Source organism: Cynocephalus volans, chromosome 7 (genome assembly GCF_027409185.1).
Source record: "Cynocephalus volans isolate mCynVol1 chromosome 7, mCynVol1.pri, whole genome shotgun sequence".
Lineage (NCBI taxonomy): Eukaryota > Metazoa > Chordata > Mammalia > Dermoptera > Cynocephalidae > Cynocephalus > Cynocephalus volans.
Genome location: NC_084466.1, coordinates 95,504,612 through 95,521,903, shown reverse-complemented (window position 1 = coordinate 95,521,903; position 17,292 = coordinate 95,504,612). Strand labels below are relative to the sequence as shown.

Below are 17,292 nucleotides of genomic sequence, written 5' to 3'. Positions count from 1 at the left end.
CTCAGTCTGGGGTCCCCTACAGTAGGGCATGTGAGGTCAGGAAGAGGCGGGGCATTAACTGTGGGGCCGAGATTAGAGCCAATGGTTGCGGATGAGAGAGGCGCAGAATGGGCGGAGTCGGGGGCGGAGTTTAAATAAAAAGAGGGCGGGGCCGGAGAGCCGACGCGGGTGGGGTGCAAGGTGGAGCCAAAGTTGGGTGGGAGCGCGAAGATGGCAGCTGCTGAGGAGGAGCCGAAGCCCAAAAAGCTGAAGGTGGAGGCACCACAAGCGCTGAGGTGAGCGCTGCCCTACGTGGGGAGGAGGGTGACGGCGCCTGCGGCAAGCCAGGGCCCATGTGGGTTTGCGCGGTCCCTGCGCTGGGTGGTGTCCCGCTGCTTGCATGGGGCCAGTACGCATTACCTGCCACTCGGGCAGCTGCCCGCATGGCTGCAGCCTCTTGCCTGGCGCCCTCTCAGTTTGTCTGGTCGTGTTGCCGTCTGCTCCGGTGCAGCCCCGCAGCCCTTGGCCAATCAGAGCGGCCTGCCGGGGGTGCAGAGCCGGCTGCAAGCAACTTGCTGGCGCCACGTGTGAGCCGGCTGGGGCAGGGCTCCTGCGCCCCTGGAGGACCGGACCGGACCAGAGCAGCGTTCATACCCTGCCACCTTCTCTTCTCTGGGGGATAGCGGGGAGGAGGTTCAGCGCCTGCTCGACCCTGGGGCAGAAACAGAATTTTTGTAGAAAATGACGTAGAAGGGCCCCTTGACCTTCGTTCCTTTTCCTGTGCACTATGAACGTCGGTACCTTTGAAGACCCTCTCCTAGGGACTCAGACACCGCCTTGGAGGTTTTGCAGGGGTGGTATTTTGTTGAATGGTTGGGGAAGATAGACTTTTCTTTTTTATTTGCACTTTTTGGCAGCTGCGGAGACAGTTAGGCTGCTGACACCTGCCTCAAACGTGATTGGTGTTGCAACTTTTACCAATAAAAAGTCGTTTGTTAAAATAGTCCTTCCTAATAATTATAAAGTGCAGCAAACACAGTCTTTGATGATTTTGAAACGTTTATTGGAAGACAGTGATTTTTCTCTCTAAAAATAGACATATCAAACTGATTTAAAATTATTGGGAAACTCATGATTGTAAAGACAAATCGCATTTCTCCCAACATCACTCTTCTTCACCTCCGAAAGAATGAATCACAATTGAAAAGAAAAGGTCACTGAGGGGCTTGGTGTGTTCATGCTGTTTTGAATGGAGGGTGACCAAATCCTTGCCAGTGCCTTTAATGTGTTACTACCCTCAAAGGGTTAGTCTGCCTACCTTAAATACCAAGAATATAATGTTTTTAACAACTCAGGGTGTTCTATTTTTATTTTAAGCTTTCAAACTATATGTAGAATAAAGCATGGGCTTTTGAATCAGAGCTGTCTGAATTCAAAACATGTACTTTCCCTACTCAGCCCTTTATTACAGTATTTGCTTAAAAGGGACCCTTTTACCAAGCTTCCCCTACCAAATTGGAAGACAGATGGAACTTTTCTCTACTATCCTCCTAAAAATACAGCCCTTAGATTTTTCCTTAATAAAAATAATACTTTATATATATTGCTGACCCATTTTCACAGTACTTTCCTATGTGTTGTCTCATTAGACAGCTCTATGATTTAAGGAAGGCAAGAAGTACTCCTATTTTACAGATGAAGATTTTGGAGCCTAAATGAAACAGTTAAGGAACAGGAATATGAACCCAGGGCACCTGAGCGCAAGTTTATTATTTGACTCTACTGTGCCTACTTTTTTACACAACCACCCAAGATATGCTTCTCTCTGCTTATGCATCCTTAAAAATAATGATAAATAAAATGTTTAATACTTAAATATGTATGTGTCAGGCACTGTTTTAGCACTTTACATATTTTAACTTATTTTATTTCATAACAACCCTATAAGGTAGATGCTATAATTACCTCCATTTTACCAATGAGGAAATAGGCATAGAGATATATAATGTATATATGTCATCAGTGTCTATTTAAAACTTGTAAAATTCCTTAGGCAACTAAAACTCACTTTATACAGTGTATCAGCTTAGTGCTACCTGTAGACATGATGTTAAAAGATTAGACACCTAAGTAATGGGACAAATCTTTTGTGCAGACACTTTTTGGGATAATCTGTTCCTACTTTTGTTAATATTAACTTGGCTTTCAAGGTGGCAGTGTGATAATGCATTGAGTAGTTAGACTGAATCAATCTCTGACGACTTGCTTGACAGTAATGTTGTAGCTACCAGTTTTGGTTAGCTGTTAAGGAGAATGGCTTATAAAGACTAAGCATAATTTAATGTGTAGAATCAGTCAGTGGGTAACAAATAAATTTATGACATATATTTGTAGATGTCAGGGAAAGGATTTAGGGCTTTGTGAGAATTTCAGTTAGCTCTAGAGCAGTAGTTCTCCACCAGGGAAATTTTGCCCCTCTTCCTGCCAGGGGTGACTTGGCAAAGTCTGTAGACACTTTTAGTGGGGAGTGCTACTGGCATCTAGTGGGTACAGTTCAAGGATGCTGCTAAACATAAACATCCTGCAATGCACAAGATGGCCCTCTACAACAAAGAATCTGGCCAAAATTGTCAATAGTGTTGAAGTTGAGAAACTCTGCTCTGAGGAGAGCACCTGACAAGGCTAGCCTCCCTTTTTAAAATATCTGTTATTTTTCTATACTGGATGCTTTTCAAGGTATAACAGTTGTTAATGTTGCCAAAGAGGAATCAGGCTGTAACATGTTTTCAGGTGGGGTTGGGGAAAAGAAGGGAACATGAATTAAGTGCCAAACATTATACTAGGTTTTATGTATGCTGTCTCATTTAATTTTCCCAGGGACCTGTGAGGTAGGAGTAATGATTCCTGTGTTACAGATGAGGTATTATTTAGGGCTGAAATAAGTCAAGAAACATTTTTGGGAACTGCTCCCTAGAAGAAGATGTTCCATGATAATTACCTATTTTTAGGACCAATTAGTTTTCTTTTCTCTCCTTTGGAAATCTCTTCCAAGTTCATTTCTTTAGCGGTCAACTCTAAAAAGATACAGTGCCTTCCAAGGCTTGTTGAGCACATGCCAAGTCTGTTCTTTTCAAGTCTATCTTTCAAGTACATGCTATTTTAGGCTTGGTGCTAAAAACTGGGTGTGTATATATACAGAGAGGTAAGACCCAAGTACCATCCTCCTGGTGGGAAATAAATAGGGATTGGGAAAATGATACCTGAGCATTCTTAAAGATGAAGAGTTAACCAGGTGTGAAATAGGGTGTCTGCCTCTATAGGAAAGTTTGGAGGCAGAGCTGGAGAGAGCTGCAATGTGGAATTGCAGATGTTTTGGTCTGACTGAAGCAGAAGGTGTAGGGGGTCAGGCTTTGTATTGGACACGTGATCTTTTTATCTCTATCTCTCTCAGCCCTCAGACCCTAATTTTAACTGTTTGTTCAATATCTCCTGAGTGACCTGCTGACATTTCAACGTCATATATACCAAACTAAGCTCATCTGTTGTCCTAAATCTGCACCTTCTCCCATGGGTCCTGTATCTGTTAATAGTACCACTGACCTCCCTTTCTCCGAAGTTTGGAACCTAGATATTTGATTTATTTTCCATCCACATATAGTTATCAAAGTTAGTCTTTTCTTCCTCAGTAATATCTCATAAATGTCTTTGCTTTTCCATTCCTGCTGCCACAACTCAAGTTTAGACTATATCTTTTGCTTAGATTTTGTACTGTCTTCCTAACTAGTCTCTCCAGTCTTTAGTTTGCCAACTGTTCTTTGGGTATAGCTCCACTTATTCATCATAGCAAAAATTTATAAGCTCTGAGGTTGACCTTAGGAAGAGTTGAATCCTGAGAGTCCACATCATTAACTCCCTTTGACATTAGCAATTAAGGATTGTTCAGCATCATGACTTTTAATAATACCAAAAAGGAAACAAACTGCAATTCTCCAATCAGCAAATTTTGAGCTTTTCCCAAATATTCCTTCCTAACCATTTCACTTCCATGGATCCCTTTTATTCTTCCTTCTGTATCCTACCTTACTATAGACTCTGTGATTTAAAATTATATAGTAAATCTAGGAAGAAAAGTCTGTATCTTAGGTGACCAAGCAACAGCTTCAATAATCCCTTTTTCTAAAACACATTTTTTTTTCTCTTTCAGAGAACTCTCTGGAAGATTACTTTTATTTTTGCAAATTGAATACAGTGTTCTGGAGTGGTCTGCAGTGAGGATTAAATGAGGAAAATATATGCAGACTAAAAAAGACAAAGCATGTTCATGTATTTCTAGTGTGCTGCACAGTGGCTGGTTCTTAGTAAAAGGCGAAAGATTTATGCGATCTGAAGAGAAACCAGAGTATGTGGCTGGTTCTTAGGAGCTACTCAGTTAATATTTGTTGTATTAAGTAGTACGGGTAACCTTTACTTTTCTGGACCCTATACTTAAAGTAGCCTAAAATTGAATTTGGCTATTTTTGGATGATATTGCATGCCTCTCACTTATATTCACAAATTTAATCCTTTAAGATTAAGGCTTTGGGCTATGAAGGAATGGAAAACAAAAGTCCCCTGAAGTACTCTTTATGATAGGGCAGAGTGAGGGTGGTGGTGAGAGAGAGAGAGCCAGAGGAAACCTGCATGGATGGTCCTGGGTGTCCAGGGACAAGCATGGAAATGCTTGCAGCTCAGGGAAAATGGAAAGGGCTCTAGGAAAAAGATGGGCATTGAAGATTATGTTTCTGATTTTAGGTATAGGACTAGACCGAATAACACTAAATCAAACATGAGGCTAATATGCTTCTTTCCACCTGTAATATGGCTCCACTTCCCTTCCATCAATTAAAATCTTGCCTATGTGTAAAATATTCACAGGTAAATGGAAAAAAAAGAGAGAATCAAAATTGTAAAGAGCATTCTGGTCAGGATGGAAGCCAGTAGAGTGGTAGTTAAGAGCATGGTCTCTGGAATCAGACATCTGGTCTTGGTCCTTATTAGCTGGTAACCTTGAGAAGATTGCCTACTTGCCCCATGCCTCTGTTTTCTCACCTATAAAATGGGGATAGTAATCATACCTACCTCATAAGATTGTTTTTATTTATTTTAAAAATTATACATACATGTGGGGTACAACGTTGATTTTCAATAATTGTGTACAATATGTGGTGGTTAGATCAGTATAGTTGGCTTATTCATTATAATACGCAATCATTCTTTGTGTCCATTGACCAAGTCCTCATTAGCCCCCCTCCCTGTCCTCCTCCCCTACTCTTTTCCGCCTCTGGTTTTCTAAAAGTTGAACGTATTACTGTGATTGTTGTTTGTTTCATTCTTTCTGTCTCTCTTTATTGTTCACTTGTTTATTTATGGATTCAGCTCCCAATTACTACCTCATAAGATTACTGAGAGGGATTTAATAAGAAAATAAATATAAAAATGGCACATAATAAGTCTAACAAATGTTAGCTTTTATTATTGTGATACTATTTATCCTGCTTGGCTCTTTATTCTGCTCCAAATGCAGCAATTACAAATTAAAAAAGAAAAGGAAAAGATATAGATATACTCAAGAACAAGATAAACATTTCCAGGGACTAAGAACAGAGAAGAAACATGCAGTTAGACTCCTGGTTCACGAACTGGTGGAAATGACTTTGTGCAGGGGAGCTGGAGTCAGACACACTGGATGAAGCTAGGAGCTGGGCTGGGGCTGGATGAAAGAAAGGTGAAAGCATCTGTTCCTGGCTGTTGCTTTAAAAAGCCATGGATCTTAAGTGAAGACACAGTAGTGGCCAAGCTGCCAGATGGCGCAGAGTCAGGAACTGTAATTTCCCACTATCACCTTGTACAAGAGCACCAACCTTGGAGGTCATGGGCTCTGGAAGAGGGATGGCCTACCTCAAAACCACTAGGAAAAGAGGGGGAAAGTCTGAGCCTGTAAAACATAGGAGGAAGACCATTACTTAGAAAATGAACACAACCACCAGGAGGTAAATTCACTCAAAATCTGATAGAAGTATTAGAGTAATTTCAAAGTGACTAAGTATTTTAAAGATCCTTTAAAAAGATAAAAGAAGTAATGGTCATCAGAAAACAACATGTTATGAATCAAATATAGGTTGATGTGAAATAGATGGCTGTATAAAAGGAAAAAATGGAGTTACTGAAATTAAAACAAAATATGTTGGCTAAATTCTAGATCAGACATATTTGAAGGGAAAATTAATGAACTGGAAGAAAGTATTGAGTAATTCATCTGGATGTATCATGGAGAAATGAAGAGATACAAATATAAATTGAAAGACAAAAGCTTATATCTAACTGGGAGTTCCAAAAAGGAAATTGTATGAATAATGGAAAAGCCATATTGGAAGAGATGCTGGCTGAAAATTTATCAGAATTTAAGAAAGACCAAAGTACTCAGGTTGAAAGGGCATTCCAGGTGCCTAGTGAGATGAAAACAAAAATCCACCCTAAAACTATTGAGATTTTGATCTTAACTATATTAATGTACATAGAGTCCGAAAATTTATTTTTATTTTTTGGCAGCTGGCCTGTATGGGGATCTGACCATACTGACCATCTGTAACCTTGGTGTTATAAGGCTGTGCTCTAACCAACTGAGCTAACCAGCCAGCCTACTGGAGTCCAAAAATTTAATAGTGATTATCTCTAGGTGGAGGGATTATGGGTTATTTTAATTTTTTAATTTTTATTTTGTATTTTCCAACTGTTCTACACTGAAAATGTATATTAGGACTCTTTATTTTAACCTGGAGAAACTTGGTGTGCATTGAATACCTATTTGTCCAAGTGCCAAATGGCTAAATATCACCATTACAGAGTGGACATCTGGGATACCAAATATATCTGAAATTAAAAAAAAATAATTATTATGACTTTATTATAGGTTGTAATCTTTTTATATATATTTCTGAAGTCCCAAAGTTCTGTAAACTAGATGTTTTTTAAAAAGTTTGAGAGGAATTAATGGCAGCAAAACTTGAACTGATGTGAAGGTCTCTGTAGTATGTATTTGACTGACACACATGTATATGCTTTGTCATAGAAATATTTGTCTGTTAATGGCAAGCTGCATGAAGTCCTCCTGGGCATTTTATAAAATATGTAGTGCATATACTGTATTACCTTCCTAAAATCCATAAAATTCTGAATTTCAAAACATACCTGGCCCCAAGGTTTCAAGAAAGGGATTGTGGATCTTTATTAAATATTTAAATATTCAACTTTTAAAGGTTTGCTGTTGTGCAGGAACAGCCATTTCTTATCAGTTAGTTGCTAGGTTTTTTCCTCCAGTCCCTGTTCTCTACTTCTATGATAATAAATAGATGCTCATTTCAAAGGTCTTTTTTGGCTACCTTCATAATACTGGTACTGTTGATGTCACTGAATTATTAGGTTTTTCTTCCTCTATAATAGTAACTGACTAAGGTAAAGACTTCTCTACAACTTCTGGACTTGAAGATTTGGAAGGCTATTTCACAGAAGTGGTCTCACAAACTGAAGTTTTACATACTGCTTGAAGAAGATATTGTACTTTCTGAATATTTTCCAAAGCAGATTAGAGTTGTTGCCCTCACTTATGTGTATTATTTCTGATATTTTTGTTTGTACTTGTGGCTTAATGCAGTTTCTTTAAAAAAATTGGTTCATAAACTTCAATCTAGAAAGCAGTATAATTAGCTTTCAACATAAGAACGTCTGAGTTTCCATTCGCATTTTGGCTCTCATTGCATGCATGCTGGTTTCAGCATTTTCTTCAGAATTAATTAAGAAGGTGTGTATAGTAATTATTATGTAAGAAAGTCTTTCCTTCTCAAGGCACATCAGTTTGGTTCCTGTATTAACGGGGTCTCACTATTTTGTCAGCAAGCCACTATTAGTTACTAGAAAGCCCTGCTGTTTTGCTTTGTTACCCATAAACACAGGATTACAGGTCCTGTATTTACAGTATCCTACATGATCACTGACCACTCACCAAATTAGGGGTTATCAGAAATTATATTAAAGTGGTCACTTGGCTACTTGTTTTCTTAAAGGCTGAGGCTAGAATTTGGTGCATCCCTAGTAGAAAAGGGATTTTTGAAGTCTCTAAGAGACTCAGTTGACTCATCTAACTGAGAAGTCCATCCGAGTATGTCTCAATCTGGGAGTGCATCTGGTATTGGATTTATTTCTCACACAGGCTATCTCAGTGTAACAAGAGAGATGGCAGTTCCCGACTCCACGCTAAAATCTCATGAGCCCAAAAGAAGAGACTTTTCCCCATCCATTATTTCTTTTTTTCCATGTATCAGTTTTGAGAGAATTCTGATTGGTTCTGCCTGGGTTACATACCACCATTAAACCAATTAACTGTATCAGGGGTGGGGACTTTGGCCAGTCTTGGATACATTCTCACCCCCTATCCATCTGGTGCGTGTACATGAATAGGTGGTGCTAATATATATGGGGAGCTAGTGAATATAGACAGCGTTCATATATGTGGGAAGTGGATGAGTTTTGAGGGGGACACTATAGTCAGCAACTTCACCAGAACCTTGTAGAGTGAGGGAGGTGGTGTCGTTCCCTCAGCAAGAGAAAAATCCATTATAGCATGCATAGAAAATATTTACTAAAACAACTTCCCACCTCTCCCCCCTAAAAAAACCAACCTCATTCTTCAAGGTCCAGCCAAAGGTTATCTTGTCTATAAAACTTTCTTACTCACCCAGCTTAGAAATGGCTCCTTCTCTGGCTGTTTGTACTTTACACTTTGTATTATTGCAATGTACGGTATATGCATGTTTTACCTTGCCTATTATTACCGGAAGTCAGGAGATGATTTAAGTAACTATCTTAGTGCCTCATAACTGATCATTTCATTGCAACATAATAGGCTCTAAATTTTTGTTGAACTAATGAATTCTTAAGTATTTAAAGATGTTTTAAGTTATGTTTGTAGCACTCAATGGTGCTAAATGGATTTGTGTATTAGCTGTAAATTCTTATCTATACATGGGAGTTGGTAGAACCCTTACCTGAAAAATACTCGATGGTTCTTTGACCTTGTGGTTTTCTTGTTACATGGAGGGAGCTTGTGTGCAAAATCAGTCTGATATGGGAGGATAGTAGAGGCAAGAAATGCATTCCTAGATTGTATTTCTGTTCTTTGTGGTGACTTTAGTGAGTTTTGATTGTAATAATTTCTTGTATTTGTCCACGGGGAAAATTCCCTTAATAATATACTTCTCCTGTATAAACAATAATGTTTTATTTAGGCCCTGTGGTCAGTGTTTTGTTTTCTTTCTTTCTTTTTTTTTTTTAAATGTAATTGCTTGTTTGGTGGAGGAGTGGATTTTTTTAAGAGTGAATTTGCAAAAATCTCAATGACCTGTCAGGATGATGAATCTCTTTCCTCTGGTTAGCAAGTCCTTAATTAGTAAGGCTGTTTGCAGTATAACGAGAACTCCAAAAGCACTGAAGGTTGGCAATACTGTTCTGAATTTCATAGTGTACTGGGTAACATAATGTACTATGTAACCAATTGTGATACCACAAAATAGTCTTTTAAAGAAGTTTGTCTCTTTAAACAAAATATAGCAAAGGAATCAAATTCAGATGTCTTAGGTTTTCTCAAATTCCTTTAAGCTTGGTATATATAGCAAAACAGTGTTTTACTCTCTGAGCCCTAGAGCTGAAGTCTGAAAAACCATCTAAGCTTTTGAGTAAACAAATTGAAATACAAGAAAATTATCTCCTTTACAAATAAACAGTTCACATATGTTGTCTTTGAAGTTAACCACATTAGAGATTTGAACATTGTTTCATAGTCATGACTGAGCAAGTCATAGTTTCCTCCTAAAATAGTTTTTGAAATTGTTTTTTTTCAACAGAGCTGAGACCTTAAGTTATCATTTTTAGTTCTTAGTGTTGTTAAAAACTTAAGCTATTAAGCTGTAGAAGTGTTGAGGACTTAAACTCTTGGTAACATCTCTGTTCTCACTCCGGATGAACTGATTATATTATATTTTGGCATGGGGATAGCATGCTGATGCACATTAAAATACACCTAAAAAACTCTACTTTGTCTTTTGTGTGTTACTTAGGGCTTGCTCATCCAAATGTATAGAATTGTATTGTTTAGATATATTACAGTAAAACATGGTTACATTCTTAAGTTCAGTAAGTAGTACTAAACGTATTAAAAGTAGTATTTTAGTAAAAAAAAAAAAAATACCTCAAAGGAGAAGATTTGTCTTTTTTTGTGGGGGATGTAGGTACTTCTTTACATAGTAAGTTTGACGTCTTTGGATGTATTCATCCCTATGTTTGAATATCCTAAGGGTGTTGTGTAGAGAAATATATACATTTCTAGATTTACACTCACAGATCCTTATCTTTGTCTAGTCTTCTCTGGAAGACAGGGATCCCTTCTTTAATACTCTGTTCCTTCTATTTGTGTAGCATTCCTCCCCTAGATTCAGCACAAATAAAGGAATAGAAGTACATTTTTCCACTGGTGGAAAAAAAATACCACATCAGAGACCTTTGATTTCAGTTCTGTGTGAAACTTGAATAAACTACATTCCTGGGAAGACTTGTTAGTATCCTGTAGATAATAAGTCAGATTTAGAGGTCTTTAAATGTTTTCTTGTTGGCCAAGGTATTGTTTCTTTATACTCATAAACCCAGTTAAGGCAGGCTCTCAGTTTTTCCCTTTGAGAAGCTACTTTGATGTTTCCAAAAGATTTCTTGGGAATACTGGTAGGAGTGGGTCTAGGAGCAGGGGGTGGGAGGAGGTGGCTAAGGGTGCAAATTCCCAGATAAGGTGGGAAAGGTTCCCTCCTAGAGCTGAGATTTCCTGCAAATCATGGAGTTAGGATGTGAAAGCAGCAGCAGATTTCACTTATCAGCCAGATGTGGCTTTGAAATGGTGGTTCAGTTTCATGTGATTTTTGAAAACTCTTTTTTGTTTTTGTTTTTGTGACCAGTAAGGGAATCCTAACCCTTGGCTTGGTGTCGCCCGCACCACGCTCAGCCAGTGAGCGCACCGGCCCTCCCTATATAGGATCCGAACCCTCGGCCTCGGCGCTCCCAGCACTACACTCTCCCGAGTGAGCCACAGGGTCGGCCCGGAAAACTCTTTAAACATGTTTTAGACTCCTTAGATTATTAGTACTTGATTAGGTTCTTAAAATCAGAGTCTAATATTTGCATTATACCATTGAGGGAACTGAAGCCCAGAGAAGTCAACTGATACCAGTAAGGTAACACAGCTAGTTATTTACAGCTAGTAAATATTCAAGGTGAGATTTGATACCAAGTCTTAACAACTTTCCATTGTACCAGGCTCTGGGCAAGAAATGAGGTGTCAGTTTTCTTTGGAGCTTTTTTTTTTTTTTTTTTAAGGTAACTAACATATTTAAAGAAAATGTCAAGTACTTTCACTTATATTTTCATATTGATCTTCACAAGAAGGCCACCAGGAAATCTGTCTTTAGCTGAGGAAACAGACCCAGAGATGTTAAGAGTCCCTAAATAGTGAGCACTCATTTCCCTCTCGGGACCGCTGACTCACACTTGTTGCTGTTTATTTTACACCATGAAGATACAAATTGAGAAGTTGTCAAAGTGAATATGTGAATATGGGAGTATGTGCTAGATAAGGACACTATTTAAAGAAATTCTGTGGCAATGTGTTTTGTAATCTTGTTTAGACTTTTGTCTTTCTAGTTTTTTTATTCACACATATGAGTTTTTTCCCCAAGAATAAATTTTCTCTTGTGGGATATATTTAATGGTATGCTTTACAAAGGGATTCACTCATTGAACTTAAATTTTGAGCAGATGGTGTTTTCTAATTAAAACCATGGGCAAACCAATTTTGCTTATGTTGAAGAGTTAAAATGTTCCAGTTAAGAACAATTTTTAAAATGTTTTAATTTACTTTGACAATTTTGCACTTTTCCTTGATATTAACAATTTGAATCTCATGACTTTAGTGTTATTATAATAAGAAAACCATTACTATTGTGCAGATAAGGAAACTCAGGCTTAGAAAGTTTAAATTATATACCCAAGGTCACACAGTCAGTGGTGGAGATAGGATTCAAACCTGAATCTTTCTTATTTTAAAATTTTAGTACAAGTAATTTCCTTCAATTTTCAGGTATTGTGTAAATACCATCACCACCAATCAGTAGTTTGTAGGATAAGAAAGTTAAACAGGCTCTTTGCTTCAAAAAGTATTCCTATAGTATACATGAAACAATTACTAGCAATCTTCTAAAAAACTATTCATCTTTTAACACTGTTAGTATTTTTAAATCCTATAAAAATATTCTACCAGGTCTGAGATGGCAGTGATGAGACATCTTATTCATTAGAAATGACCCACAATAGCAATTAGCTTTGGATCTCATACAAAAAGAAAAAAAAGCAGCCTTGTTAAGGAAATGGTAAAATGTTTAGTTAGCTTATTTTTAAGAATAGGACTATAAGGTAATATTTAAAATATTTAAAAACCTCAATTTCATAGTGCTTTATAAGCAAAGGAAAAAGGAAGTGGGGAGAGGAGAAACATAAATAGTTTTTTTTTAAAAAAAGGAAAAGCCTCAATTCCTCTTAGCTATTTCTGGTTTCTATATGAACTCCATGTAGCTTTTCACTCAGCTCTCAGGTATGTATGTGAGTTCATGAGAAACTTCTGGTTATGAACTGTAGAAGCCATGGGATGTTGGCATGGTGCAAGGAAAAGAACTTTGGATTAGGAATCAGGACACCTGGGTCCTATTAAGGTTTCTGTCTGGATTTGTGTATGCACCTGTGAAGTGAGTCGCAGAGACTAAAATTTTTTTCAAACTAGATTGTGAATCTGAGTGTTGCACACCTGGTATTTCATAAAAGAGAAATAGAATAAAAAATATCAGTGCGTTGAGTATATAAGGGGAAGTATTGCTTTTTGAAACACTGCTTCCATTATATATATAGGATATTGGGTTGCAACATAGAATGTATTTTTCGCAGTGAATTTGGCTTATCCCAAAATTTAGTCATTTAAAATAACCACTTTGTTAGATTAGATTAGGTTTCATGATTATTAGATTATTAGATTTCATGATTTTGAGGGTCAGGAATTCAGATGTGGCTTGGCCTGTTTATTGTGTACCGTGTGGTGTTAAATAGGATCACTTAAAGTTAGTTAGCTGATAACAGGTCTAGTCTTGGAGGGTCCAACTTGTCTTTACTGACTTGCTTGGTGTCTCGATGAGGATGACTGGAAAGCCTGGCTCAACTGGGCTTCTCTCCCCTTCCATGTAGTTTGAGAGCCACTAGGTGTGGTTTCTTCACCTGAGTAGTTAGACTTCTTACGTGAGCTCGGGCTTCAAGGAGACCAAGGCATAAGCCTGGACTTTGGCATAGCTTACTGCCACTATATGGTATTGGCCAAAAGAGTCCCAGGTTAGCCCAGATTTAAGCAGAGGAGACATAGACTGTTGTCTCCAAGAAATTGTGGCCATTTAAAAAAAATTTGTTTATTAGCATATTCATTGTTACAAATCATACTACGCCCCTTATCCAATCTCTCCCCTTCCCCCTCTCCCTCCTACCTCTAGAGAACCATAGATTTGTTCTCTCCATCTGATATATTAACTGTTCCTCTGTTGGTTTGTTGCCTAGATGATCTGTCCAATACTGAGACAGGTGTGATCAAGTCCTCCCCTACTATTGTAAATCAGACATTTCTTCTATTATTCTGGAGTGTGCTTTGTAGAGAGAGAGGACCTTTTTTTTTTTTCTTTTTTGTGGTTTTTGCTGGTGCCCCTCCTTTTGTCGATGCAGTTGGGAGTCTGGCATGCCATCTGCGTGGTGGCTGTGACTGCTCCTATAGAGACTAGCTGCTTTTGTGGCAGCCATGGCATGGCAATTACAGTGGCTATGGTGGGCTACATGCATGAAAATGGTATTTTTGGTGTGCTTTTTCCTGGTTGTGGCTGAGTTCAGCTTCCCTGGATCCATGCCTCATTCTAAGATGTTGTTGCAGAGCAGTTGTGGGGGGAGAAGGAGAAGGGAAGGGGGAGGGAAATATGGTGGGAAGAGGGGGAAGGAAGGGAGTGTGATCAAGAACGTGGCCCCCCCATCATTCCGGCAGGGGAGACCAGGAGGCTTCCAGAGGTGGCTGGTTTGTCACTGGGCTGGATGCAGATGTCAGGGGTGTGTGGCTGAAGCCCTTGACACTCCACTGCCCCAGCTTGGGAGCCCAGGGGGCTTCCGGTCCTTCTAGGTTTTATAGGTGTTCTTTGGTGGTGGTAGACCTTTACTAGTTAATATCAGACTTTATCTCTGATCTGTGGGTGTTTTTTCTTTCAGTTTTGTGTTGGATTATTTGCTGTTCCCACCACTTAAACTCTGCTCTGGAACTAATTTGTTGTCCTTTGCTTACTTCTGAAATGGAGGAATTTCCTGTGGGGACCCGCACTTGAGCCCTGTAGTTGAGCTAAGCTCAGAGTAATTGCTACTTTGCTGTTGATTCTCTGGGGAAGGTTTTTTTGTGCAGCTCAGGTTTTAATGGTTGACCTTGTTTGTACTTCTGGGTCTGTGAGGTCTGGTACACCTGGGTTGTGTGGAAACTCTGGTCTGGAGCTGAGTCTTTTCAGCAAACTGCACCCCCTGCAGTTCTGTATTCATGACCAGTCTCCACTGAGTGGTCCTGCACTGATTGGAGGGCAGATCAGCTGTCCTTGCTGTGCCCCAGTGTTTCCTCGGTCGGCCCATCTTCCCCACCACCGGTGCTCCAAACACTTCCCATGGGACGGGCGATGCACAGGTCCCTTGTGACTCACCAGCTTCTGAGTGGCTCCTTTTTTCTGTTGTCTGTGGCTCCTTGCTACTATGTGGATCCATGGGAATCCTGTCAGTGGTCTTGCTGGCCTGGGGGCCACCAAGGCCCTCTTCTCCCCTGCCGCCTCCAAGCAACTTCATCTGAAGGGCACGAAGTGGCTTTTGTTGGCTCCTGTTCCATATGCTCAGCAGCTACAGCCTGGAAGCAGCTGTGGCACAAAATGGTCAAAGCAGTTTTTTCTTTCTCTCATTCTCCCATCTTCATGCACTCCCTAGGTCTCTCCTCCTCTTCCCCTGAGCTCTAGTGGTCCCAGCTTGGCTGTTGTCGCTTTTTAGTAGTTGTAAATTGGTTGATTTGTGAGAGAGAGTGACGCTGGGGACTGTTTATTCCACCATCTTGACTGGAAGCCAAATCGTGGCCATTTTTAAACTGCCACAATTATGGTCAAATAATTTTGAAAAACATGACTGAATTTTATATCTAAGCTATTCTGTTATTGCCCTTGGACAGATGATTACTTTTATTAGTGTTCTTTCCCCCACATTGGGAAATGTGTCTTATTTTTGGTTTCAGAGTTCAGTTTAAATATGTATATTATTTTTCCATGGAATACTGAGGGTTTTATGTTTTTGAAGAAATTATTTAAGGTTTAAAAATTTCTAAGGTGTCTTATGTTTGCTACCTACCACTACCTAAAAAGTCTATTTGGCATGCAAAAGGAGCTGCGTTCTTAAAATGCTTGAATATTACATTTGTATTTACTTCCTCCCTTCACATACAGTCAATCTGAGGCTGTTATATTTTTGTTGAAACTTAAAAGAGTGTGAAATTTGCTCCTGTGCTGCACCTCCCCCACGTCCCATCTCTCCTTTCAGTAAAGGAAACAAAAACATTGAATAAAGGAAAAGTTTTTAGGTATGAGTTCCATCATTTAGAAAACAACCAGGTAGAAGTGATTATTAGGACATTTTTCAGATAAAACTTCATATTCAGTTTGAGACCACATTTATGTTTACCCTTTTATGGGAAATGTTAATTATGTACTAGGAGTTAGACAAAAGATACAGACAAGGATTCTATAAATATATTTTTTTAAATTGTGGAACCTTTTGTGAACATTTGTTATATCAACTTCTTAGTCTTGAAAGATCTTGATATGAAATAATTTGTAATTTTACTTAAGTCTAAATTTGATTTGTGGAAGCTGAATGGCTGGAATGGGGGATTTAGCTTGATATTAAATTTGCTATTCATTGTGTGCCCCTACATTCTTGCACAATGGTAAAAAAATGTTTTTATTTGTCAGAAATTTTTATATTGACAGATATGAAATTGTGGTTGAAATTTTAAAAAATGATGCCTAAGAAATGGTTTTTGTTGACAGGAGTGTTGGTGAAATTAAAGACAAAAATGGCAGATTGACTGGCTGCTTAGGTATAACCTATGAATGAGTATATATAGAAACAAACGAAGCAACTTCTGAACATATTTCATATGATGCTCCAGCTTATCAGAAGGCTGTGACTGGATTACTGCATCTTATGGGTGAAATTATAGTGTGAAATTTGGATATTTATAAGTCTCAGACTTATGTCAACATATCTTAGGTTTATTCCAGTGACATTGTATTGTATAGTGGTTATTAGCCCAAGTTCTGTAGTCAGACTACCAGGGTTTGGATTACTGTTCTGTAAAGTGTGCCTTCGGGCTAATCTCTTTGAGCTTCATCTGTAAAATGGTGATAATGTCTCCTGATAGGTTTGTTGTAAATTCAAATAGGATACTTGAAAGATATATAGCATGTTGTCTGGCATATATTAAGCACTCAGTAAGTATTACCTATTATTCTACTTATATACTCAACCTATGGCTGCTAGCAGATGGCAAGGTAGAATTGTTCCCCTCTTAAGGTATTGTCCTGATGAAGCTGCATATAAAATTCTAGACATTTATTTTGAGTCTGTCAAGGATACTCCTGATTCCTTTCTTTTCCTTAGTAACCCACATCTAGTCTGCCAGCAAGACATCTTTAAAATGTCTCCTGTAAAGACCATATGATTATCTCAATAGATGCTGGAAAAGCATTTGACAATATTCAACATCACTTCATGATAAAGACTCTCAACAAATTAGGTATAGAAGGAAAATATCTCAACACAATAAAAGCCATTTATGACAAGCCCACTGCCAGTATCATTATGAATGGGGAAAAATTGAAGGCCTTTCCCTTAAGAACAGGAACAAGACAAGGATGCCCACTCTCACCACTTCTATTTAACACAGTACTAGAGGTACCAGCCAGAGCAATCAGGCAAGAGAAAGAAATAAAGGGAATCCAGATTGGAAAAGATGAAGTCAAACTTTCTCTATTTGCAGATGACATGATAATATATATAGAAAAACCTAAAGACTCTATCAAAAAACTCCTA

At 38.6% G+C, this 17,292-nt stretch overlaps 1 protein-coding gene across 1 annotated transcript in view; it reads left to right on the top strand.

Annotated features, from left to right (window-relative positions):
- The first annotated feature begins 203 nt into the window (after nt 1-203).
- ADK (adenosine kinase) overlaps nt 204-17,292 on the top strand; it is a 556,699-nt gene continuing 539,610 nt past the window's right edge. Inside the window, exon 1 of the mRNA XM_063102515.1 lies at nt 204-275. Within this exon, the coding sequence (XP_062958585.1) occupies nt 211-275 (65 nt within the window). The 5' untranslated portion in view covers nt 204-210. The remainder of the gene's footprint in view (nt 276-17,292) is intronic.